The sequence below is a fragment of the Acanthopagrus latus genome, chromosome 13 (genome assembly GCF_904848185.1).
Source record: "Acanthopagrus latus isolate v.2019 chromosome 13, fAcaLat1.1, whole genome shotgun sequence".
In the NCBI taxonomy this organism is placed as follows: Eukaryota; Metazoa; Chordata; class Actinopteri; order Spariformes; family Sparidae; genus Acanthopagrus; species Acanthopagrus latus.
This window is the reverse complement of record NC_051051.1, coordinates 26,063,943-26,090,217: the sequence shown is the minus strand read 5'-3', so window position 1 is coordinate 26,090,217 and position 26,275 is coordinate 26,063,943. Positions and strand designations below refer to the sequence as shown.

The window sequence follows — 26,275 nt, the reverse complement described above, 5'->3', positions numbered from 1 at the left end:
GACAGTTACAGTTGTAATATTTCAACAGTATAGAATCACTTAATTCAAGCTGCAAATAAATTTCAATTAACATGATTAAAAGTTAAATTTAAATTCAAACAGCTTATAAAAGAAATTATGAATTTATAATTGTAGGTTTTAAAACAAACAAGAACATTTGACATAATTTAACAAATGTTTTCTGTGTTTATTTTGTTTTATGTTCAAGTCTATAAAATAAGTTGAGTTTCAAGTTGAACGATAATTGATTATTTTCCCCATAATTCATTAAATTAACAGTTTTTCCCTCGTGGTTTTGAACTTTTACAGGCCGACTGTTTAGAAAAGAAACTCTGAAGGACTTTATATTTTATCAGGCTTCATTACTATTATTTTAATTTAATCTGAGTTAAATAATACTAATAATTAAAACAGAATATGAATGAGATCAAACACAGATGAGCAGAACAGTAAAAAATAAAGAGATGAACAAAAATAATTGAACGTCTCATTTTATTGTCAGCTCGAGTCGAACACTTTGACTTTTAAAACAACAGGAACATTTGTTTAAAACCTTCATGCTAATAATATGAATAATAATATTAATATTACTACTACTAATAACAATAATAATCCCTCAGTTAGTTTTAATCCTCCTGCCTGTAAAAACACGAGGTTTATTATTATGATGTCATGTTCACAGTAATTAATTAAAAGTATCTTTGAAGAAGTTTTAAAGACAGAAAAATGATTATTTTACCTGCTTTATTAAATATTATTATTATTAATGGAGGCGGATTGAAAACCTTGTTATATAAAGTTTGATATAAACTTATTTTAACTCGATTAAAACGTGATTTTAAACTAATTAAACCGTTTAAATTGATAGAAAGACGTCATAAGACTTCCTCATGTTTTCACTGATCAATAACTTGATTGATTTGTGTCTGACAGGCGGAAGTGACGCTGCGTCACTCAGACTGACGACATGTCAGCTCCTGCTCGTCCTCGCGACTCTGTGCCGTCATTTGTAAGTTTGACTCGTTCCTTTGATGGAAACCTTTGAAATGCAGCAGCGGAGTGTCATGCAAATGGAGGCCGACAGAGAGACACTGCAGGCCGGGGGAGGGAGGAGGAGGAGGACCGGGAGGAGGAGGAGGGGGGAGGTCAACCTGCTCCGGGTTCTATTCTTCTTCTGTCGTTAATAAAGTTTACACAAAGACATGCTGGTGACAGGTGTGTGTGTGTGTGTGTGTGTGTGTGTGTGTGTGTGTGTGTGTGTGTGTGTGTGAAGATGAGGAGGAGGTGAGGTGAGGAAGAGAGAGAGGAGGGGGTGAGGAGGAGGGAGGTCAGAGCAATAAAACCGACCATGTGACATCAGCAGCTTTAAACAGACAGCTGATGGAGAGAGAGAGAGAGAGAGAGAGAGAGAGAGAGAGAGAGAGGACAGGTGGAGGTGTGGACAGGTGAGGAGAGAGAGAGGGAGCACACACTCACTCTGAAGCTCACTTTACCTGTAGCTCAGGTGAGAGAGAGGGGAGAGCGGCAGGCTGGATCCGCAGTATGCTGAGGGAGTCCCCTCACCTGGAAAGATGTACGTGAGCTACCTGCAGCTGGATAAGGACCCGACCATGTACCCGCACCAGAACCCGGTGACCCGCCACCCGGGTATCAGCATCAGCCCGCAGAACTTCGCGGTACCGGGCCCGCCGCAGTACTCCGACTTCAGCTACCACCACCACCACCACGGCCTCAACAACGACCTGCACCCGGGGCAGCAGGCCGGGCCGGGCGGCGGCTGGAGCCCGGCCTACCCGCCTCCTCCGCCCCCCCGGGACGACTGGTCGTCTCATCACTACGCCGCCGCGGCAGCAGCCGCCGCGGCCGGCGGGGCCCCCGCCTCGTCCACCGGAGCGGTGGGGCCCCCGCTGGGCTTCAGCCCCCCGGAGTTCACCGGGCAGTCACCTGCGCTGCTGCCCGCGTCCCTAAACGCGTCGACGGGGCAGCTGTCCCCCGGATCCCCGCAGAGGAGGAACCCGTACGACTGGATACGACGCAGCTCCGCTCCGCCCAGCAACCCCAGTAAGACCCGGGACACCCGCAGACCGCTCAGCCTGAAATCAGCCATTTATATTTTAGATCAGTTTGAAACTTCTGTACTGACCCACTCTAACCCAGCAAAACACCAGAACCGCTCAGTCTTCTTTCTCTTCTCACGGACTGTTTAACATTTTAATATAAGTCTGATAGCGCAGTGATACTCAAATGTCCCGACATGTGTAGTCAGCAGATACCAGCAGCCCGACACGGAGCAGCGGCTCTGTATTCATATCAATAGTCTAGAGTCTGGTCATTATTATTATTATTATTAGTATTATTATTATTATCATCATCATCATCATTATTATTATTATTATTATTATTATTATTATCAGCCTGATGAGTTTCTTCGCTGTCAGCGCAGGTTGGCTGTTTTTATGAAACTGAGATAAATTAGAGAGAAAAAGTTCTTAAGTTATTATTTAAAATACTTTATTAGCTGTTTTATTGTTTGTTTCTGGTGTAAAGAGAATAATAAACTAATGCGACAACCAATAGCCTAATATTATTTTATAATAATAATAATAATAATAATAATAATAATAATAATAATAATAATAATAATAATAAGCTGTTGACTGTTATATAATAAATCACCAGGCTCTATATTTTATTGAGTATTATCACAGTTGTGTTTTCAGATGTATTTTGATTTAACTGGAGAAATCTCCTTTAAAAATCCCTCTATTTTAAACGTAATTTTTTAAAAAAGACAGTTTATTTACAATAATATGTTTTCTTCTAGTTTTGGGTGGAACGTCTGTCGGATGTGTGTTTTTCGGCTGGATAATAAGAAGTCTCTGCAGTGAGGGAGTTTTGTTGGACGATGTTTCAGACAGACTGATCGATGCGGGAGAAGCTCCCGCGTCTCGGATCAGACGTGTGAAGCCGGTTTGAAGCTGTTGTCATGTTAACAGAGTCCGGCGGGTCTTTGTGCTCCGCGTGTCTCAGGGAGGAGTTTACAAGACAGATCCCACTTTGAAGTGTGAAGTGTGACCGACCCTGTGTGTGTGTGTGTGTGTGTGTGTGTGTGTGTGTGTGTGTGTGTGTGTGTGTGTGTGTGTGTGAGAGAGAGTGAGTGTGTGTGTGTGTGTGACTTAAAGCTACACCTGGATTCACCATGTACCCGATTATACTCGAGTAAAAGTAAAGATACTGTGTTTAAATGTTGCTTCAAGTCTCAAAAGTAACAGTAAAACTACATTATAGATGTTCAGACATGTTGTAATTTAGATTACAGCATATTACACAACAAACACAATCAAATTAATGTATTTAAACACGTTTGTTGGCTCCATAAACATGTAATCTGCAAAGTTACTAATAACTACAGATATTAAATATCAAGTAAATGTAGCAGAGAGGAAGTATAAAGCGACAGAAAATATAAATACATAAGTAAAGTACAAGAACTTTAACATTTTCCTTAAATACAGAACTCGAGTAATTATTTACAATCCATCACTGACAGTGTTGTAAAAGATAGTAAAAGTAAAAAGATGTTACGTGAAAATGTTACTTTGAAAGTCAATCATATGAAAAGTTCTCGAGAAACAGTAACAGTACAGTAAATGTTAAGATGTGCTGTAAATCAGATTACATCAGGTTACTCAAAACAAAATCAGATACATGTATTTAAAAATGTTTGTTGGCTCTACAAACATGTAATCTGCAAAGTAACTAGTAACTACAGATATGAAATATCAAGTACATGAAGCACAGAGGAGGTAAACAGTGACAGGAAAGAGAAATACTCAAGTAAAGTACAAGAACCAAAAGTTAAACTGTACTTGAGTTAAAATGGAGATATAACATTAAAATATTACTTTGGTGAAAGTGAAAGTTAATCACTTGAAGAACAAGTACCTGGTATTTGTACTCCAGCGTGGTACTTGAGTAAATGTTCTCAACCCGCTGCTGAAAATAGTCCCAACAAATCCTCTGATCGTTATTCAGATATGAAACTTTGCTGGATGTAGACGTTGGGTGGAACCAATGAGCTGAGAGCCGCAGACAGACAGGAAGTCAGACCGTATTCAGAGACGGACTAACGTGTTGCTTCAGTGACAGTAAGAAGAATGTAGAGTAAATCAGACTCGTCCATCAGCTCCTCTCATCAATACTCGAGCTGGTTTAGAGTCCAAACCGTCTTCATGACTGAACTTCTTCTCTGTGTGAACGACAACAAACTGTTGTTTCAGTCAGGAAGGATTTCACAGACGGAAGCAACAGTTTGAGAAGTTTCAGTCGGTGGTCTGAGAGTCAAACGTTCAGTATTTTATCTCCTCATGTTACCTTGAATATCAGACTTTGGCCGACATGTTTCCTTGCTGCATGGTCAGATATCTTCAGTTTCCCGCTCGTACTTTACTGAGTCATCAGACGCTGTTAGTCATCGTGACCTTTACAGAAAGAGAAACCATCGAGACGCTTCCTGCTTCTGCAGCTCTGCAGCTCCAGTGTCCACACAAAACATCTGAAGAAGAAATCATGTGTTTTCTGACAAACTACCCAACAGTTGAATCAATCAGCTGATTGACAGAAAGTTAACTGGCAACTATCGTTATGATTCATAACAACATCACCAGACTCCATTAACAAATCATCTGATTTTAAGAGTTGTTGAGTTAAAACAAACTTATAAACATGATGAAACTTCTTGTTATGAGACTCTGACTCACTGTGTCCTTGTTGTAAATTCAGCATTAAACCAGAAGCTGAAGTTGTTTGTCTCCTTGTAAAAAGTGTCAGTTTGTGGCAGCATGTCTGTACCAGCCTGTCTGCTTCTGTGGCTAAAGTGCTAAAATCTTACCTGCCAACATTGATCAGCTGTTTGAACTCACTGTTTACACTGATTTCACCATTTACACTCCATTTATGAAAGAAGAAAAAAAACATTTTATTGACAATATAGGCTGCTTCTTTGACACCGGTGGAGAAAATCCCCAGACTCCCTTTAAAAACTGCCTAATTTAGTGATTTGTTGTATAAATTTTGTGAAACTCTTTCACTGACAGTTTTTTTAATTATTTGGACTATCTCATAAATTCGGCAAATGTTTGGCAAAAAAAAAAACACTGTATCTGTTTGTGATGTGTGTGTTTACTTGTATACAGACTGAGGAAGTGACATAAAACATTTCTTTAAGGCGTCTCAACCCAAAAAGACTCAGAGCGGCGCTGCAGCTGAGAACGTCCCTCTCTCAGACAGACTGAAGAGCTTTGTGATTTACGTTCCTTCATTAGCGTCTCGTCTAAAAAAAATCCAACTGTTGGTTTTTGCTTTCCGACAAATGAAGCAGAAAGTCGACAGTTCAGACAGATGTTCCCCCTGAAACTAAAATGTTTGAGCAGTTATTCGCCGTGGTGACCGATTAGAGGACAGACGGTGTGTGTGTTTAAAGGAGACACATCAGTTATTTAACTGTTGTGTGTTTAGTGTTAATATTGAATCAGAGCGTGTTAAAGAGAGCTGAAGGCCTTTTAATTAAGAGCTCCATGTTTCTGCCGTCACACTGACGTGTTTTTATGGCTTCATTCATTTTATTTCTCAGGTTTTTTTATTCATGTTTCTGTTTCAAAGCGGTTTGATTTGTTTTGTTTTGGGCAACACATGAAGCTCAGGGTGATGTATCGGTACTTTAACCACATAATAATGTGTAGTTAGTTTTCCTCTCCCAGAACGTAACACAGAGTAGAAAGTCTGTAGCATAACTCAACATGTTCACAGGCTTTTACTCGGTGGATTCACATGTTTATTGCTTCTAAAGCCTCGAGCAGGTGGCAGCAAATCAGACCAGCAGCGTAAATGACCATAAAAATGTTTGTTTAATTAATTCGTCCTTGTCCACCAGATTTAAACACACTGAACGCCCTCATGTCACACTGCACAAGATCTGGTCAAAAGTTTAGTTCACCCCTCCATCCTCAGTGCCCATCATCAGCATTATATCACCTTTAGAAGTGTTAAAGTAACATTAAACCATAACTAAAATAATTGGGGTGAAATTATTATAATCACTATGTCAGGAAACATGTAACCACTTTGACTTCAGCATCAACAGCATCATTCGACACACTGAAAACTAAAGACTCACCCTGTTGGCCGACACCAGGTGTGCTAACGATCCTCTGCTGCCATCGTTTACCTTCCAACAGTTTCTGTCATCCAGTTTTAAACTTCAGCGTCTCTTTGGAGACTTTGTCAAATAAATCCATAACGATAAATCACACACACACCGAATGTTTTCTGTGATTTTTAATGCGTTTTCTGTTTTAAAAGCAGAGTTAGCTTGATTGTTAGCCGTTCACCGGTGGTCCCATGATGCCTTGGGCTGCGTCTCTCGACCAATTAGAGGCCGTGTTTCTGACTGAGACTTCTTATTTGGCCACACAACATCACTGAACCTGCACACTTATGAGTGTTGTTAACTCTCAGAGGAGTTTACGTTTAATAGCTCCAGGTTTGTTCCCGGAGCATCTGCCGTCCACGAGCCGAGAAACCAAGAGCGTCGTTATCTGACGAGTTGGGAATGAGACTCAAAACTCAGCTTTTCTTACACAACACTGTCTTTTTTATTTTATTTGTCATGAACGCAGTCTTTCCCACACATTAAACTGTACTTGGCAGCCATGCATGGACAGTTTAGATTGTCGACTCTGCAGAAAACCACAGGAAGCCACTGAGCAGCAGGCATACATTTGGTATTTTAAGGAAACTTTCATTATTTCTTTTTATTTCTATTTAAGTAGAGATTAAAACTAAACTCTGTTAGTTTGGATCCGCATTTAAAACACATTTTGATGGTTTTATAAGTCCGGCTCATTGATTCAGTTTTAACAGCTGGACCCTCTGACAGAGTCGAGCTTCAACAGTAACTCATGAAGTCCATAAATGAATAAAAGCAGATAGGGTTCAGTTTATGCAAATGCAGCTGAGGCAGGTTTGTATTTGAATACAGGAGTCATGGTGAGAACACACGTCTCCATCAGTCTGAGCCGACGTCAGTTTATGTCAGCGGTTTATAACACATAATATAAAATACTACCACACATACGACTCACTCATGTTTTTACATACTAACAGCTGGTGTGATTTTGTGCCAGAGAAGTTGAATCATTGAACATGGACGTGTTAGACAACCAGTCTGAGCTCATCTTTGTCTTTTTGGAGCCTTTCAAAAAGTAAAAACTCTAAAGAAAATTCAGATTTCAGCTGTAACTGTGTTCTTTCGTTAACCTGGTTCTGTTTCTGTGTTTTGTCTTCACAGACGGGAAGACGCGGACTAAAGACAAGTACCGGGTGGTTTACACCGACCACCAGCGGCTGGAGCTGGAGAAAGAGTTTCACTACAGTAAATACATCACCATCAGGAGGAAGGCGGAGCTCGCCACAACACTCAGCCTATCAGAGAGACAGGTGCGCCAACACCAACACTGGTTATTGATCACAGCACTTTTATCAGATCTCATGCAGCGTTCCAGTCAAAGTTGGAGGTGCGACAGTTTGTTTTGGACACTGAAGAAAATTTATCAGACAGTTAAACACACAAAGTATTTTATATTTATCCACGTTAGCAGCGTAGCTTCAACAATGTCACTGGTTTAAAGGAGCAACAGCAATTATGTAGTTTTGTAAACTAACCCTGAAGTTATCATCAGCCTGGTTCCTCTGTGGGAGTTGGATTTTGGATTATTGGAGAAAATAATCTCAAACACAAGTTCATGATACTTCCAGGTTTTGTTCATCAGTGTTGTAAAGTCAGAGTTAGAAAAGTTTAATTTTTTAACGTTTAATGTCCCCGACAACCTCTGATGTCTCATTCAGACACTCGTTAGCAACCGCTAATGTTTTTAACACATGAAGAGCTTCAGAATTAAACTGTGGGACATTTACTGATGATTTTATGTTGGAGAACAAAATGTATTACATTCAAAAAACATATCTGAAGCTTGTGGTAACCACAGACTTCAGGCATTTAACAAAAAAAAGAAAAAAAAAACTTTAAGACTTTTAGATGGAGGAAGTAATTTCTGGGTTTCAGGACTCACTCCATCACTTTGTTCCAGACTTAAAGAGCTTAATTGGACTTTCACTACAACTGTTTGCCTGCATCCTACCTATCATCTAGCATATTAGCATGCTGATGTTAGCATTTAGCTGAAAGCAAGAGCCGCTAGCTCCTCCTGCTCATCCAACAAGCCTTCGATTGAGTCGCGAAACACATCAGCACATCTTCACACTGACACGACTGATTAGATCGACTGATGTTTAAGTTTAGGCAAAAACAAAGTACATGGCAAAGTTTAAGACAACGTCTTTTTGTGCAAATTTCAATAATGAGATGGAGATAACGTAACTTTTCCGTGTCAGTAAGTAAAAATAACTCACTGTAGGCAAAAGTTCTGGCTCCCCATCCGTCCGTCTCGAACCTCCTCCTCAGGTGAAGTACTTCACCTGACTTCCTCCTTTGCTGCTGTCATAATTAGTACAAACAAAAGAACATCTAATTATGATTCACATTAAGCTGCTTTCACAATCAACCTATATAGTAAATATTTCTGATGATGACTGCCTGGTTAAAACACACAGAGTCTGAAGTTCACCTGTGAGATCTAAAGTCCCGTGTTCCTCTGCTCCAGGTGAAGATCTGGTTCCAGAACCGCCGGGCCAAAGAACGCAAAATCAACAAGAAGAAGCTCCAGCAGCCGGCCTCCTCCACGACCACGCCCACACCTCCGGCCGGCACCAACGGCAGCGGAGGAGGCGGCCTCCATGGAAACGGCGGGAGCAGCGTTGCTATGGTGACGAGCAGCAGCGGCAGCAACGGGCTGGTGTCGCCCTCCTCCCTGCCTTTGAACATCAAAGAGGAGTACTGAGGAGGAGGAAGATGTTTGATTGGACGCTCGTGTCGGGGACGTGGACTAAAAATTCTCCCCGACAAACTGAAAAAAACTTTCTGCATCACTTCCCCGCTCTCTGACAACTTCCTGTCCGCCATTTTTAAAGATAAAGCTTGTTAAAAAAAGTTGAGAAACACAGACGGAAGACGTCACCAGCAACTCTTCCTCTCCCATCATCCTGCCCTCCTTTTCTTCAAACTCACAGAACTTTATTTTAATTCCGACGGAGATCCAAAAACGCCCAAAGAAACCAAAACGATGACGAGACGTGTTGAATATTTCCATTTGATGGAACGATGCAGCCATAAAAAAAACACGTCCTGGTATCAGCAGATAGAGGATTCACTGTATTTTACTGTCAGACAGTGTTGAATATATGTTTGAACTCTAAAGCTACTTAATATTCAGGCTAAATCCAGTTTCCAGATGTTTGTTTGATGATGATACACACTGTATAAACAACACAAATCCTGTTTTATTAAGAAATGTTTTCTCTACCTGCAGAGGACAATAAAGTCTGCTGACAGTAACAGAATCACTGCAGGCTTCTCGTTGTGATCTGTGGCTGCAGATCGTCGGGTCGTCAACACGACGCTGTTTCATGAATCACAACAAACTCTGTGTGTGACCTGCAGGATGCACAGCTGAACTCTCAGGATCCACTGCTTCGATGTTTCCTGCTCCACACACTGTACAGTAAACGTCTTGTAAATGTTCATGATTTCACCCATCAGAATGTATCATGTGTATATTTTGAAATGTAAAACATCTTAAGAAGGTTAAACTGCCTGAACGATGAGAGCGACGTGAGCTCGGGTTGAATAATTAGTTCAAAGATGTGTGAAAATGTAAAAGCAGCTAAAAAAAACCCCAAGATAAATAAAACTTTAAAATATGAAATTCAATTAACGAACTCACACTGACACGTTATTGGCTCCACAGTGACCGTTCACAGGAAATAAGGGACCAAATTCAAGAATAATCTTCAAAACAATGACATGTTTTCATCATGTATCAAAGACAAACAGCAAGTTTCCATCAAACGAGTCGTCGCAGGTTTACAGAAAGAGCAACGTCTGATTTTGTGTCTTTAAAACTCATTTTGCGAAGTTTAGGGAATTAAAAAATGACCTATTTGTAAGAAAAGTTGATTTCTGAGTCTCATTCCTGCAGCGTCAGTATTTGTCAAGTTTGGAATGAGACAAAAAAAAATCTTTTTTTCCTTCAAATATCACCGTAAACTTCTGAAGTTGCCTGGAAGTTAAAACATTTTAAGTTGCAGTCACTTTGAATTAATCAAACTTACTGTTAAGTTAATGATTAAAAAGTCTTTGGTGCCAGTAAACTCTGGTAAGATGTATTACAGTGAGTGTCATTAGCGTCAGATACAGACACACTTTGTTAAACTTGGATGGAGGACGAGTCTCGGTTCAGAATGGACCCGTTAACTTCTGGTGCTGATCCAGTTAAAAAGAGACGGATCCAGGAATTTCTTTCTCACTTCCTTTACACTGTGAAGTTTTTGACATCATCGTATAATTCATGGATCTTGGTGAAAAATGTGGCTGATATCTACGAGCGTTAATAATCTGAAAACAAAAATCTGGACCTGGCAGTTTTAAAGAGGTCACATTCTGCTTATTTTTTTTTTTTTCTTTCCTTTATTGTGTTATGAAGCATTTCTGTGCATATAAATGAGAAAAGTTACTCCCTCACACAGAAACATTACTGCTGCGCCGCCTGAACCACCTGGTTTGGAGTCTTCACATCTGTAACTTACCTGCATCATCATGTAACAGCCGTTATATAAATATATCTACATATGCAGCTGTTCTGCAGCCATGGTTACCGGCTGTGGTTATTTTAGATCACACTACCTTGCTTGGCACGACCCGCCTTACTCTGCCTCTGATTGGCTAAATCTGCATGTGTAACTCACCAAAGATGGAACAGAGGCGAGACGTCTCACTCTGTAGCTAAAACAAAATGTTCAAGACACAATGAAAAGGGCAGCGCAGCAATCTGAGGAACGTGACGTGTTTTTACAGAATTAAAGTATGTAAACCTGTTCTACCAGGACCCCGGAATAAAAGTATGAACCTGAACATCAGCACAATCTGTCCTCTTTAAATATAGGTTTCCTTGAACTGAAGGTGAAGTTGTGCGCTCGGCAAGTAAAATGTTTTTGACACACACAGTTTTCTAATTAAACCGTGTCACATTTACTGATGTGTTTTAAGTCATAGAACAAAACGTGTAAATACCTCCAGCATGTGGAAACCACACACACAGTGAGATGAGTCGTGGAGCGAGGGGTGATGAGGTCACAGTGATGGCTGCCCCGACACACCAGGGCGATGTTTAGTCGTCTGTGAGCGTCTGTCGGCCATGTTGTTGTGTCGGCCATGTTTTTCAGTTTGTCAGCCGACTGAGTGTGTTAAACTAAAGTCAGTCAGTCAGGAAGTCTTGCTGTAGCTTTCAGGCTGTCGTCATAAATGTAAAGTGTCAAGTTGCCTTTTTATTCTGCAGTGAGAAGAAACTCTTCTGCTCGATCAGACCTCGTATCGAACCCGTTAATCTGGACCGGATGGTCCCGCTGGATGTGTAGTTTAATTATGGGTCCATCTGAAAGTATCATGTAATAATGTTTTTGTTTTTTTTTGTTTTTTTTCCCTGAAACTAAGGATCTGAATATCTGGCGATCCGTATGTAGACACAAGATGGAGCGAAAGAAAATAAAAGACAAGACACACACACATGCAAGAACACAAACACACACACACACACACACACACACACACACACACATTGCTAATTGACGTAGCAGTTGAGGTGTGGTGTCCAAAGGGCGGAGAGGAACACTGGGCAAACAGAGCACAGGATCCTGCTATCTGCTGTGTGTGTGTGTGTGTGTGTGTCTATTGTGTGTGTGTCTATTGTGTGTGTGTGTGTGTGTGTGTGTCCTCACTCAGACCTTTGTCCTTCTGGGTCCATTTTGCCTCGAACAACACTCCTATCTTAACACTGATAGAGACTATCAGCAGTGTGTGTGTGTGTGTGTGTGTGTGTGTGTGTGTGCCAGTTGTGCAGCCATCTTGAACTTGAGGTCTTCACTCAACACTGTTTAAAATTCATTAGTCTAATTAAAAAAAGAGGATTTGAAGGTTCCCCTGTTAGCTCACTCCGCCCAGATGTTCTCAGTAAACACGTCAGCCTGGACTCAGAAACAGTCTCCCAGTCAGATGGAGGCTGGTGTGGTAAAAGGAAATAACTACAGCTTGAAGGTTTTCTTGCCGAGGACTAAATCAGCTAATAATAATCATTTCCCACTGGTCAAATATCCCATGTAATCCCGCTAAAATCAGGCGTTTCTGGGCAATGTGTATACTTCAGGTTTTTTTTCGTGTTTCTGCTGCATCCGTGACGTAAAACGTAACACTTCAGGTAAGAATCACAGACGGGCTGCCTTCTCTGCCTGCAGGAAGTGGGAATGGGTTGACCTGCACTTACAAACCCTGTGAGACAGGCTAGTTTTGGGACTGTTAGCTTCATGGCTAACCAAGCTAACAGTAGCTGCAGTTGGAAACAGTTATCATCCAGAGCAGGATGAGCTGTCAACATTTTCTATTGTTTTTCAGGTACTGACAAACTGAAATATCATCAATAAGACAAAACAACCATTTTCATTTTATGGGAACTTTAATATTTTGCATAATTTAGTCTAATTGAATATTAGAATTTTAATTATAATTGTATATAAAGAGGTCTGAGTATTGAACCTTCGGGAACTCTGTGTCATGTTTGTTTCTTTGGATCACGGTCTTGGATTTTAATTCAGTTGATTTCCTGTTTCACTTCCTGTCTTTGTCTGTTTTCTTGCACTTTTTCTGTGCACGTTCATTAGCTTTGTGTATCTAAGTCTGGTTTTACCTTCACTCTTTGTTGGTTCATCTGTTTTCACCCTCTTGTTCTCCTCATCTGTCCTTCTCCCATTTTGCTCTCTGTGGCTTCTGGTTTGTCTTCAGTTTCATATTTATTTCTTGTGTTTTTCCTTGGAAATACTTTTTCCTGCTTTTTGTTGCGTGCATTCCAGATTCTGGATTGTTGGAATCTGGGTAATCAGGTCATTGCTAAAGTTTACATTTGTCACCAGAACAGAGACGAGAGGAGTTGTTGAAGGGTTGAATACACTCATCTGAGTCACTGTCAAGTATTATGAAGGACTAAAGTTATAATGCAGCATCCAGCCGTCATAATTTGACCCTTATCAAAGTCATTTTTTCCTGCAAGTCCAAGAACTAACTGCTCACATCTAATAAAACCCACCCAGGTGCCATAACGAGACAATCAGTGCTATTAACTTCACCTGTCAGTGGCTTTAATGTCGTGGCTGGTTTTTAGACATTTAACTTTATGACTCCTGAGGGAGATTTTGGTCGACGTGAAAGGACAGAAAATAAACCAACAGTTCAGCTGACGATGAAAAACTAAGAGTTTCCCACCAGAGAAGTCAGCAACACAGCTTCACTTTTATCTCAGCGGAGATAGTGGACACTCCCAACTCTGTTTGATTCACCATTGATAAGCTGCAATACTTTGTATAAACAAGAAAAATGGCAGCAAGCCCATAATCATAAAACAAAAGCAGAAAGTCAGGACGTAAAGAAAGAGAGAGCGACTCAGGTCTGTGTGTCAGAGTTCACTCTTCAGGTCAAGTCAGTTAAATTTATATAATCCAAAGTAGCATCATATAGTCTCACTTGTGACTGTCGTGCCGCCGTTATGGATCATAGTTACAGTGAGCAGAAGCAGATAATCAGATACGTATAATTTCTGATGTCTGTGGAACTCAAACATAACAAAATGGTGGGAACATTTTGAACATTTAGCTAGTTCAGTAACTCTTGATGTGAATCATGACAACAACATGTCAGGAGGGAGTAAACGGATGTGTACAGACAAAAATGTAGAGTGACAAAGTGAAAATGAGGCTGACTGGTGCTAACACGTTAGCCAAAAACTAGCCGTGCTATCTGAAAGGCTGTAGAATCAAAAATTAATCAACACACGTGGATGAATTTTGCTGCTTTGATGAGGACTCAACATAAAACTAGAAAGATTTTCATCAGCGCTGGTGGTTTAACAATGAAGACAACAACTCCCATGATCCCACAATACTAACGTCTTTTATTTTGTTTTGTTTTGTGCGTAGCAATGCGAAGCTTACAGCAGCACGTCTCTCAGTGTAAACATCACTAAAGCTTGACTATATTAATGATTTGGTTCAGTCCACCAATCACATCTCAAGTTTACAGGTGTATAAAGATTTTAAACTACTTACTAAAGTGAAAATTATACGTTCAATATTAACTTACAGACGATTACATGAACAAAACTAGGACAAACACTGTGGATCCACGTTGTGAGTAGCAACGGCCTGCTCGCGTCTCATTTTTGGGTAAACAGAGTGTAATGAGAGCCGAGCTCCTCGGCCTCTTCACCACCATAAAGTTTATTGAGGGGTGGACGCAGTAAAGATGGTTTCACCACAGAGACGCAGATATGTTTGTTGAGGAGGCGTGATGAGCGCTGATAGCAGCGATGGACGACAGCAGGAGGATTCACCAGCAGACGTGGAAATACAGACACCAGGTCGCAGGGAGATGTTTCAGAGAGGTTGTTATTTTATAATAAGTATAAAACTGATCTCGACTCTAAAATCTTTGATTCAAAGTCTCTCAAGAGTTTAAGATGATATGAATCCAAAAAAGAAGTATATTTAGCAAGTATCTGTTCAGTAATCTGACTATATAGAGTAATGTAGTGATGAGTCTTAAAAATGGGAATCAGTTAGCAGAAGTTCCCATGTCTTGAAGTAAAATTTTTGGGTTTTTTTTTATTAAAATTTTTAGTTTTATGTCTGTAATAAGGTGAGTTGTAACCACAGGGTGAAGATATTTACACAGTATGTTCTACAACATGAAATTAAAAATCCCACAGTTTGATTATAAAGCATCTCATGTGTCAAAAGCGAAGGTTGCTAACAAATCTCTAAATGAGACTACAGAGAGTTTATAGCCTAACATTAGCTTTTTACTGCTAGATTTAATTTACACTTCAGAAATCACAGAGTGGTGAAGATTATCTTGATGAACACAACCTGGAAGTGTCATAAAGTTTAATCCCACAGGGTTTCTGTCCAGGGAACCAGGGAGATGCAACAATACATCGTCCCTGCAGCTCTACTGTCGAGGACAGTTTGAAGAACAAATGACGCCGTTTTTTTTTACACGTGTGCAGCATTAAAACAGGAGACATTTTATCCTAATGTCACTCTTTTATTAAGCTAACATTACCCGTTTGAATGCGAGGGTTGCATTACAACAGTACTTATGTATGTAAGTAAGAAGTAATGTTTATTTCTGAACTAAATCTTATCAGGTCTTATCAGGAATTTTATGCTATCGCATAAACGTTACTCTTTTTTATGCTAACATTGCTCTTTTTTTTAATGTAACATTACAGTTTTTAATGCTTACTTGACTTTTTTAAGCTAATACAGCTAATGTTAATAATATTAAAATAGATCTTATCTGGTCTTGAGAGGGGTCTCTAGATTTAAGTAGTCAGACATCAGGGATTATATGCTAATGTTAATCTTTTTAATGCTAACGTCACTCGTCTACGCTGACTTGCCAGTGTCTCTGTGTTTCTCTCCTGCTTCACTCATTATATTCTTATTAAAACACAGCTCCTGCATGGCATTAAACAAGAATGAAACATCTTTAGACACTTCTCAACCATAAATGAGTGTATAAGGCTGTTCAGTAATAAATGTAAAGTGAAAGAGTGTTTTTATGACTGAAGGCTGGTGGCAGCGTTCTCTGTGATCTGTGACCGTGTTAATGAGGAACAACATCCTCGGCTGTTATCGCGGAGGTCAAATGTTCATCTGGCAGCCAGTCAGAGGCCAGTAAAGAGCGGCATGTCGTCGACGTCGCTGCAAACCTGGAGACGACGGATCAGCTTATGACTGTTGAACGTTATGTAACCAGCGAGGTCAAATTTAACTTTCTGACATGTAACAATATCTCATGACTTTGAAAATATAAAAAAATCTTACTCGGTTACACTCGTTCATGGACTTGACAGTTATTGTTCATCGGAAAATGTGAGTTATCAATCAGAAGATTATCTGTTTCTTTTATCAGTCTGTCCTTCACACACACACACACACACACACACACACACACACGGTCAAACAGTCAGTGTGTGTTTGACAACTCGAATGACTGCGTGACAATGTGACGGGGGCGGCGGCCATTTCAGGCCACATTTCCTGTCTCCAAAACAAAATGGTTGACGGCCCCACAGTGACGACCTTGAACAAGTCCTTCGCTCCTCATGCTGCACGTTCAAAACATGAAATTAAATCCAAATAATGAAAAATACTTTAACAGAATGTGTTGTCGTGGTCACGTGACATTAAACGCCTCCACTGCATTAAAATTTGTCACCAATCAAAGATGTTTACTACATGATCTCAGTCAACAGAGACAATAATATGAGCAAATAAAAGTAAAAGACAACAAAGTGAGCAAACTCTCTCCTCTCGCCGGCGTCCATAAACACTCGGGGAATCGTCTCCAGCAGCAGCTCATCCAGACTTATACAGCCGCATGTTTATGGGCCATTTTACCATAAACTTTCATTTACAATATACTTACTGCCCCTAATACGCCCCTGCATTGGCCACATTGATTGTGGATAAACAGTGGAGTTGTAAAGGCGCAGTGCTGGAACGGTAGTCCGCTGTAAAGGGCAGATAATACTGAAGACATGACGGGGACTACTGGTATTCCCCCGAACCAGCTCCGTAAAATACAGCGTATTCTTAATGAGGTTTGGTCTGTGTGATCGTATCCGTTACACTATACAGGTGACGGTCCGTCAGAGGTGGTGGATGAATACAGAAAAACACACAGAGAAGATATTATATAAAAAATAATAGAATTTAAAACCTTTTCTGTGTCATAGTTTAAATAAAACTACGTGAGGTAAACACAGATTTATGATATCAAAATAAAATTAAAAATGTGTTGAATCTACGTGTCACACTGCCTCCATAGTTTGTCAGAGGTGGTGAATAAATATAGAAAAACACAAAAATTGGTTACAAAAATTGGACACATAAATTCAACAGTACAGGAAGCGAAAAATACACAAAAACACAAAATTATGATTTTAAAAAAATGCAGATAATTTTAATTAGATGTATTTTAATACTTAAAAATATATTGAAATATATTAAATGTTCCTGAGAAGAAAGAATAGACATATAAATAAAATGCATCAGATTCTTAATGAGGTTTGGTGTGTATCAAACAAAAATGACAAATTTAATACAAACTAAATATACAATAATTCTTAAAATTATGAAACCAAATTAAACAATTACATGTGGAAAAACACTTTACACTCAATAATGTCTCTACTCATTATATTTATATATATTTTAATACTTACCACTAGAAACTACATTATACTTTCTACACTAAATAAAAAAACGTAAAAAAAAAAAAAAAAGTGAAAAGACTTTTTCTAAAAAAGTTTAGTTTTTTAATTTGAGCAGACAGAAATGTAAATATTAAACATTTTATATTTCCGCTCTGAAGGTGTCTGGGTGGTTTTACAGCAGCGGAGTATTCAGGTGAAACAAGGAGTTTTATGAACAGACTGATTACCGTCTATCAGTCAGACAGATTGTTGTCTCAATTACAGCTCATCATATAGTAAACTGCTGCAGCCCCATTAACCTACATCACACACACACACACACACACACACACACACACACACACACACACACACAGTGAAGTGTTGAACGTTATCAGCTGAACAATTTCAATTAAGCGAAGTTTATATTATTGCAGTAACGTGATTCACTGATATTTATTATTATTTTACGGCCTGTAACGTGCAGCCACCTCGTCAGTCAACACTGGTGACGTTTTATTGCAAGATCACACAATTCTGAAGTCTCACAATATATATAAAACAATAAATTAATAAAGTAGTGCAAACAAACTGCTGTGATCCTCGTGCTTCGACTCATTTCTGACAAAGATTACAATCTAATAAATCACATTAAACACAAAAATGTTGGTGATTTCTGCTCTCATATGGTCCTAAAATCAACAACGCGTTCAAAATCATAAAGTTTGGGTAAAGTTCAGTTTTAACAAATGAAAAAACTAAATTATATTTCAGTTTGTGTTGCTGAGACTTCGGGCTGATGATATTTCCCACAGTGCAGTTCAGTCGCGTTATTTGTTCAGCGTTCAGCTGCTGTGGGAACGAGGAAGAAGAAGCTCCTGCCAGAGGACGATGTTCTCAGAAGTCATAAATACTGAACGTATGTAATGTGGTGAATGAATAACACGACCGACGAGCCTGAGAGACCGAACAGAAAACAAGGGAACTCAATTTCAGATCTCTGAGGGGCATTTTAGACTTAAACTTTTCAATGGTCAAAAAAAATAACTGGTAAAAATATCAGTTATATCAATTCATGTCGCCCTCAGCTGCTTTTGTTGTTGTTAGACATGGTTAACGCTGTGGAAAGTTGGAGAAACAACATGGTTTGGGTTAAAGGTTTGCACATTAATTTCTTTATGCACACAACGTATGTAAAGTAGGTTATGTCAGACTGTGATCATCATCATCACCTGACTTCCTCCTTTGCTCCTGTCATAATTTCTTTCTTTCTCGTAACATAAGTCTTCTCTGTATTCTCGGCTGTCCAGTCGCCTTCATCCCGTCGTCATTACTGACATGAATCAAACACAGTCGCTTCACTCGTGGACTCATCGGAAAGTTTGTTAAAGATTTCTAAACAACAAAATCCGACTGTGAATATCAAAGTAGGAGCTCTCAGTATTCTTGACTCTTCCCGGTGGTTGCTAAGGGTTTCTGGGTGGTTGCTATGGCGTTGCTGGTGGTTACGGAGTGACATCATACGAACAGCGACAACAACTTCTGAGGTGACAAGCTGACGTTGATTCACCCTGCAGAGATGAGTCGGACCCGGAAACTTGTTTTTTGTCTGAATTCAAAAAAACTGCAGATTTTTTTAAATCTGTGATCAGATGTTTCCTGCAGAAATGCACCCTGGGAGTCGTAGTGAACTTCTCTCTTACTGTTTTCGTGTCTGCAGGCTGTTTGTGTTTTTAACAATTCAACAGTTCATGTTTTGCACCTCGACACGTGTTTCATGATATTGAGCGAGAGTTGCTTCATCGGATGGAATATAATTCACAACATATTTGAAGTGACTCTGAATACTTTCTGACCTGCTTTTATCTGCAGTTTATAAGAGCTGGTTTACTGCAGGTGTGTGTGTGTGTGTGTGTGAGTCCTGCCCGCCTTACCTTTCCCCCTCATTAACCTTCGTCCTGGTGATAGTGTCGGGGTTTCGACATCATATTGCAGAACCCTGAATCCTCTCCAAGTTCATGTTTGGTAACAACAGAAGAAACACAGATAGGCCTCTTCTTCTTCTTCTTCTTCTTCTTCTTCTTCTTCTTCTTCTTCTTCTTCACTTCTAGAACCACAACACAGAGGGCTGCACATCTTTCATCCTAGCTTGATTTTACAGTAACTGTAACTAAAATATGTGCATGTTTTTATTAACATGTATGTAATATTTAGTTATTTTCAGTTTCAGCTCTACGCCTCCTCCTCTCCGGCCTGCAGGCTGTTAAACACAGTCAATCGTTAACCAATGAAAAATGTAAAAGGAAGTCAGCATCACGCCATCACCTCTCTCATACTTTTATGGGATGCTCGTGTCCTCGTTATGACCCCAATCAGCTCACAGATTTATATCTGAGAGCTGCAAACACAGAAGCTGAAAATCTGTTTGAAATGCAGAAATGAAGAGGTCTGCTTGTTGTTCCGCCTTCAGTTCCCTCTCAAGTGTTCATGTGTGTCACTGTGCTGATTACAACAGTTTTTTATGACAATTTGAATCTTACATCATCACAGATGTAACAATATGAGCAGACAGAAAACTGAATATTATCATGATTAATACAGATCTGTGATCACTGTCCTAGTGCAGCCTGCCAAGCAGACGACAGACTGTGTACTCGATCGACTGCAGTCTTGGACGTGGCTGTTCAGTCTGCAAGTGCAAAGAAGTGATTTTTATTCATCCTGTGGGTTTTGATGACACACTTTTAGAAAACAACACAAAAAATATGTTTTTAAAAATGCAATCCAAGCTGTTTCTTACTATTTACTGTGTGTTTTGTCCCTTTTTTGGCAAATAAGTTTTCTTCAAAATACGAGTGGAAGGAAGTGAGAGCGAGAAGAATTACACTTAATTACTTGTGAAAAGGTAAAACAGATGAACTCATTAACGAAAGATACACAAGGCTGAACATCTTCACTGGATTGTTCCCAAGATAACATTGCATCTTTTTAAATATCATTTTTATTGTGAATATCATGACATAACAAATTAATATTTTTGCATCAAAGACCAAAAAAAACCAAAACAAAACACCTTTGGATGAACGATCCAGAAGTGCAGTAGAGGAGGGATTCTTAATAGATGTCATGTGTACAGAAGAGACCAACTTATCAAAATTAAAATCTTGGCAATTAATTGTTTTATGAATAAAAGATGAAAATAACTGAGCGAAAAAAAAAGTTTTTTAATGCTGAATTTACAAGAAGGTTCAAATGATTTAAAATCTGTTGGAAATGTTTCATAAAGTTGTTGCTGAGTTTCGTCTCATGCAACAAGTCTTAAAACAGTGTGATTTGTTAAGGGAGTCTGGTGATATTGTGGTTGCTAGTTAATGATTTGTTGCTGCAGTTGAATTGTGCTTCGTGTAACTAAGAGTTGTTTCTAACATGTTGTAACACCTGTCTGCATCCTGATGTAAGAGTTAAACATTCAGCATCTTTTGTCTTCTTGGTTTTATACGTTTGTTTTTCGTCTTCCTCTCTTGTTCTCGTCTTCCTCCTCTGTCTCTTTCTCGGACCGTCCTGGTGTCAAAATTCACAGGTGCAGTCTGGGTAAACAATTGCGGGAAGCAGAGCCAGGAAGAGACGGGCCGGCTGCCCCTGTCGTTAGCATGAACATTAGCATTTGTAGCTCGGAGGCTCTGGGAGGTGCGAGTCCTCCGGGTCGTCTCGGGGTCGTGACCTTTGACCCGCAGCGAGCGCAGGAGTGGAGTAAGACAGAGGTTAATAGGGCTGTTAAAATGTCACCGATCAGCGTGTGTGAGAGGTCAAATTATTAGATTATTACAAGGCAAACAGTGACACACACACACACACACACACACACAGAATATAGCTACATTACAAACCTCTGGAGCCTGACAGACTGAAACACAGCAGGCAGCGGCTGCTTTGATGTGTATGAGTGTGTGTGTGTGTGTGTGTGTGTGTGTGTGTGTGTGTGTGTGTGTGTGTGAGCTAATCATATATAGAAAACATACATTAGTCAAGTGATTTGCGACACCGTGCAGGGATGGGCAGCTTTAATGAGACCGTGTGTTCCTGACATGTTTCATCAGAACTAATCACTGATGAGTTTCACATTCTGGCTCCGTTAAACTGTCCACTCACCAAAACATGTTTGATTGATTGAATTTTACTGATAAGAGGCCGGCAGATCAATCAGAAATGCTATTATTTTACTTTGATGGTTAAAATGTTTTAAAAAATTAAACAAAAGAAAAAAACTCCCCAGAGTCCCTTAATTTGTTTTTTCTTTGTCAGTTGTTGAGTTAAGACTTTAAACTTTGTGAAATAAATTCTAAATCATTGGTGCCTTCTTGTAAATTCAGCATTAAATCAAGACATGAAGTTGTTCATTTCTTTGTTTCCTTGTCTTTGACTCTCAATTTATGTAAGAAGACAACATTTTATTGACACCTGTGGAGAACGTCCCCAGACTCCCTTTAAAAATCGCCCAATTTAGTGAGTTACTGAGTTAGGAAAAACTTAACAAACTATGTGAAATAAAATTTTTGAGAGATTCTTCATTATTTGAGCCTTCTGGTAAATTCTGCATTAAAGTCAAAAAATTAAGTTGTGTATTTCCTTGTAAAAAGTGTCATTTCGTACCAGCCTGTCTGCTTCTGTGTCAAACACTGAGCAGTTTGACATTTACATTACATTTATGAGAGAAGGCAACATTTTGTTATCTGTAAACATAAGAAACAGTAAAACAGAAAACAGTTACTGATATAGGCAGTGATCTAATGATGTCACTAAGTGGTTACGATGCATTGTGGGTAATATTGGCTCCAGGTTTCAAAAAGGAAGAAGAATGTACAGAATAAAAAGGTGATTTCTCTGGTTAATTTGTTTTTAAACTGTCTATAATGAGTCCTACAGTGTTATAAGAGAGTAAAGACAGACCAATAACTGTTCCTACATTACCCACAATGCAACTGAGCCACTGACTGACATCACTGGAGGTAATTTATCAGATAAATGCAGCTGTTTACATATGCAGCAGGACTCATAGACCTGGAAAACTTTGAATACTTCGTTACTTTTCACCACTGACGGTGTCACAGACAAACCAGCAGAGTTTTGTTTGTCAGTTGTTTATCAGGATGTGGAATCAGGTTGTATCAAACTACCAAAAGTGTTTTTCTTTTTCTTACTGTGAGTTGATTCTTCACTTCGAGAGCCAATCAAACCATCTATAAAAACTCATTTGTGAGAATCATCTGGGTCGTTTCCTGAGCCGTCGATGAAACGCTCTCCTCGTTTACGACCTCGACAGATGAACAGATCTGGAGGAGGCTAACAGGCTGTAAAGGTTAATCATTTTAAACACCTACACACACACACACACACACACACACACACACACACACACACACACACACACACACACACACACACGTAGCCGCGGCGTACAGTTGGCGAGGTGTCGTGGTTCTCATGACTTTATGGCGTCGATGTGTTTGAATGTGACCATAAACTGAGCAGGTAAACACGAGGGCGCCATCACTGACGAGCTGATGAAGAAAAAGAAACTTTAAAAGATGTTTGCCGACGAGCTCAGCGGTGGGAAACACGCCACACCATCTCCTCTTACTGTCGCCATGACGACGGTTCAACCTCCAACCACAGTCATCTTCACTTCCTGTATCAGGAAACGTTACAGCAACGAGGAGGAAGTAAAAATGTTAACACCACATTGTAAAAATGCCTTTCTGTCATCATGAATAATTATATTATATAAACAGATGTCAATAATACTTTGTAAATGTTTTCTAATGTTCCATGTTTTTCCAGGAAATTCCTGTTGACAAACGGGAAAAAAACAGAAAGGCAAACTCATCCGCCGCCGATGTGACAACGTACGTACGCAGTGAGTTTCGGAAGTAAGTGAGTGTGTTCTGGGAGCTTATATCAGAATAAATGTGTGTGGTGGTTGAAGACAAAATACATTTTTGATCACATCTGAATTATGTCATGATTTAAACATATAATGTTTTCAACTACATCGTCTGACTAAACACACATCACCGACACCAACATGGCCGCTGACTGGGCTCAGAGAAGGTTGTAAAAAAGATGAAATTGACAATAAGTGTGCTCATACTGACGACTGCGGTTCTGTGAGAGGAGAGCTGGTTCTGGTTCAGTTCTGTGAGCTGCTGATAAACAGGAGCAGCTCTACAGACGACGTCACTAACGACACTGTGTCGTCTTTATAACGACGTATTTTCACAGTCTGATGTTTAATTAGTTTGATGACGTGCTGACAAACATCGTGTGTGATTCATGAAGCAACTCAAACAGGATCAACACATTATTTGTCTCTCTTCTTGAACTACTGTACATATTTTGTCTGATCTAAGGTGGATGGAGATCCAGCAGACGGGTTGTGACTTTGTCTCTGTATAACGTTGATGTCATGTGTGGAGCGCAATTTATGGAAAACTCACCTGACTACAGATCTACAGATTAAATCAAAACACAGAACAGTTTCACACCAAACTGCAGTGAATTAAAGGTAGAAAACAGAACTCTCATCTTGCTCGTGGGCTCTGTGCTGCCGGGATTCAGACGGTCAACCCTCCAGCAGTGTCCTCCCTCCTGCCGGGCGTCTGAGCCCCTCTGCTGCCCTCCTGAAGAGGAGAATTATCTGCGTCTTTATGGATTTATGGGAGATTTATTGTTTTACACTGATGAGTATTTAGTTTAGTCTGCTGCCGTAAAATCACATAAAAGCCACAATAATTCTCATCACACACACACACACACACACACACACACACACACACACACACACACACACACACACACACACACACACGAGGAGTATTTGTGTTTTCAAGTGTTTGATAGATGTTATAATGATGTTATATTGACGTTATATTGATGTTATATTGATGTTGAATTGTGTGAGCGGCTCCTGGTTTCACACTTTTTATGGATTTATATGTTTGTTTGTTTTTTATGAAATAAAAAAAGAGTTATTTCATTCTTTATTAAATTTTGAGCTAAAAATAAAATGTTACATTCACATTTTAAAACTTTGTTACCTTTTGTAAAGTGTTTGGTTGTTTAATGTTTGTTTAACATGATGATAACAGCTTGTTTTCATTCTATCAAAATAAAAAATACAGTTTTGTTCTATTTGCATTCACAAATCAAAGTAAAACATCTTTTCAAACCAATCTCGACATTAACACTTAACATATTCGCTCCAACTCTGACACACTCTGAATTTAAGTTTTAACATTAATACAGAAAATGAATGTTTTTGTTATAATTTTTTTGTTCTACTTTTTATTTATTCAACTTTTTTTTTATTATCAAATTTAAAAAAAAACTGTTTTAACTTGGTGTCAGGTTTGTTCCTCATGAAGCTCAAAATGTAAATAGATATTCACCAGGAAGTGAAACACACCAACACAGTTGCATCATGCTACATAATAAAAGTGCCATATAAGATGATGCAGTATGTGGCAGCTGTGAAGCGAAAGTCAGTGTTTGGACTTTTCCAGAGGAATATTTCAGGATTTCTGGATTTAATTAGATTAATAGATCTAATGAATGTTGTGACTTTCATGATATTATTACTCTGAAATGTTTCAGCAACACAACAAGGTTTTAAAAACTAATGAAAGAAAAGCATTTAAACACATTCACTCAATCTGAAGAAAGAAAATAATCCTCTACTCTGAGACTTTTCTTTATAGCAACCAAAAAAGAAACGTTCAAGACAAAAAAGAAGAAAATAAAATCAGTCACTGAGGGAACATGATATTAAAACATGTTCATGATTTTATAAAAGTAAGTGTGATATTAGGAACATTTTAAAGATATCATGTATTCATACACAATTTAGAATTTGACTCTGTTGCTCTTAATGAATCTTCTCTTAAATCAAACATATTTGTTTGTTTAATTGCTTTTATTCTGTGAACCATGACTGCTGTCTTATTGTTTTGATTCTGTGTCGTTTGGCTGCTTGCTTGTAATTATTGTGTTTATCATGTTTTTATCGTTGTTGTTTGTATTGTGTATGTAAAGCACTTCTTGATTTGCCTTGTGCACAAAAGGTGTTACACAAATAAATGTACCCTGTCTTTGCATAATAATAAACAGAATATGAAGTTTTTTTTAAGTATTCATGAACACGTAACATTTGTACACTTAATTTCACAGGTCTGCAAATGTTTTAATAACCAACCTAAGTCGTGTTTACCATGTAATATATTTTTAACTTCTTTGAAATTACCCCCATGTAATGTACCCCAATATATATTTTATAATCATATTTTATTATTTTCCAACAAACAGTTCAGAACAAGCTGAGAATGTACTTAATACATTTACAGGAAACTTCCCACTAATATCTGTTTTCAGCTGTTTTCATGTTTCAAATAATTTTACTTAAGGTATATATTTTGAATAATAGTTATCCATCTTAAAATGCTAATTAAATACAACAACAAATACAACTGCATAATCAAGAATCAAGTGAAATTGGTGAAAATGTAAAAGAGTTACTTTAATTTACTGACCTGCAGAAGTCGGAGAGGAACAAACTGAAGTTTTCTGTAAATGTATTAATGAGATGATCCACTATTCATTAACCAATTTTTGGGGAAAATAATTTAATATAATTTTCAAATCACATTGAGGTGATTATTTGGGTAATTTGACGGTAATTTCTATGAAATTTGAATGATGTCACTTGTTAATTACCACCTACTTACCAAGAAGTTTGTATACATGTA

At 38.9% G+C, this 26,275-nt stretch overlaps 1 protein-coding gene and 1 long non-coding RNA gene across 2 annotated transcripts; both read left to right on the top strand.

Annotated features, from left to right (window-relative positions):
* Positions 1-1,390: 1,390 nt before the first annotated feature.
* On the top strand, positions 1,391-9,894 carry cdx1b (caudal type homeobox 1 b). The gene is made up of 3 exons (XM_037119038.1): positions 1,391-2,061; positions 7,349-7,497; positions 8,721-9,894. The coding sequence occupies exons 1-3, from the start codon at positions 1,572-1,574 to the stop codon at positions 8,955-8,957; spliced, it is 876 nt and encodes a 291-aa protein (XP_036974933.1). The 5' UTR covers positions 1,391-1,571; the 3' UTR covers positions 8,958-9,894.
* A 13,210-nt stretch (positions 9,895-23,104) lies between these two features.
* On the top strand, positions 23,105-25,084 carry LOC119031478. The gene is made up of 3 exons (XR_005078613.1): positions 23,105-23,219; positions 23,316-23,404; positions 23,885-25,084. It is a non-coding gene; the product is annotated as an uncharacterized LOC119031478 (long non-coding RNA).
* The last annotated feature ends 1,191 nt before the right edge of the window (positions 25,085-26,275 follow it).

Coding starts and splice junctions, on each gene's coding strand:
- cdx1b (XM_037119038.1), top strand. CDS start 1,572: ATGTACGTGAGCTACCTGCAGCTGGATAAGGACCCGACCATGTACCCG. Junction 2,062..7,348: donor CGCTCCGCCCAGCAACCCCA/GTAAGACCCGGG, acceptor TTGTCTTCACAG/ACGGGAAGACGCGGACTAAA. Junction 7,498..8,720: donor TCAGCCTATCAGAGAGACAG/GTGCGCCAACAC, acceptor CCTCTGCTCCAG/GTGAAGATCTGGTTCCAGAA.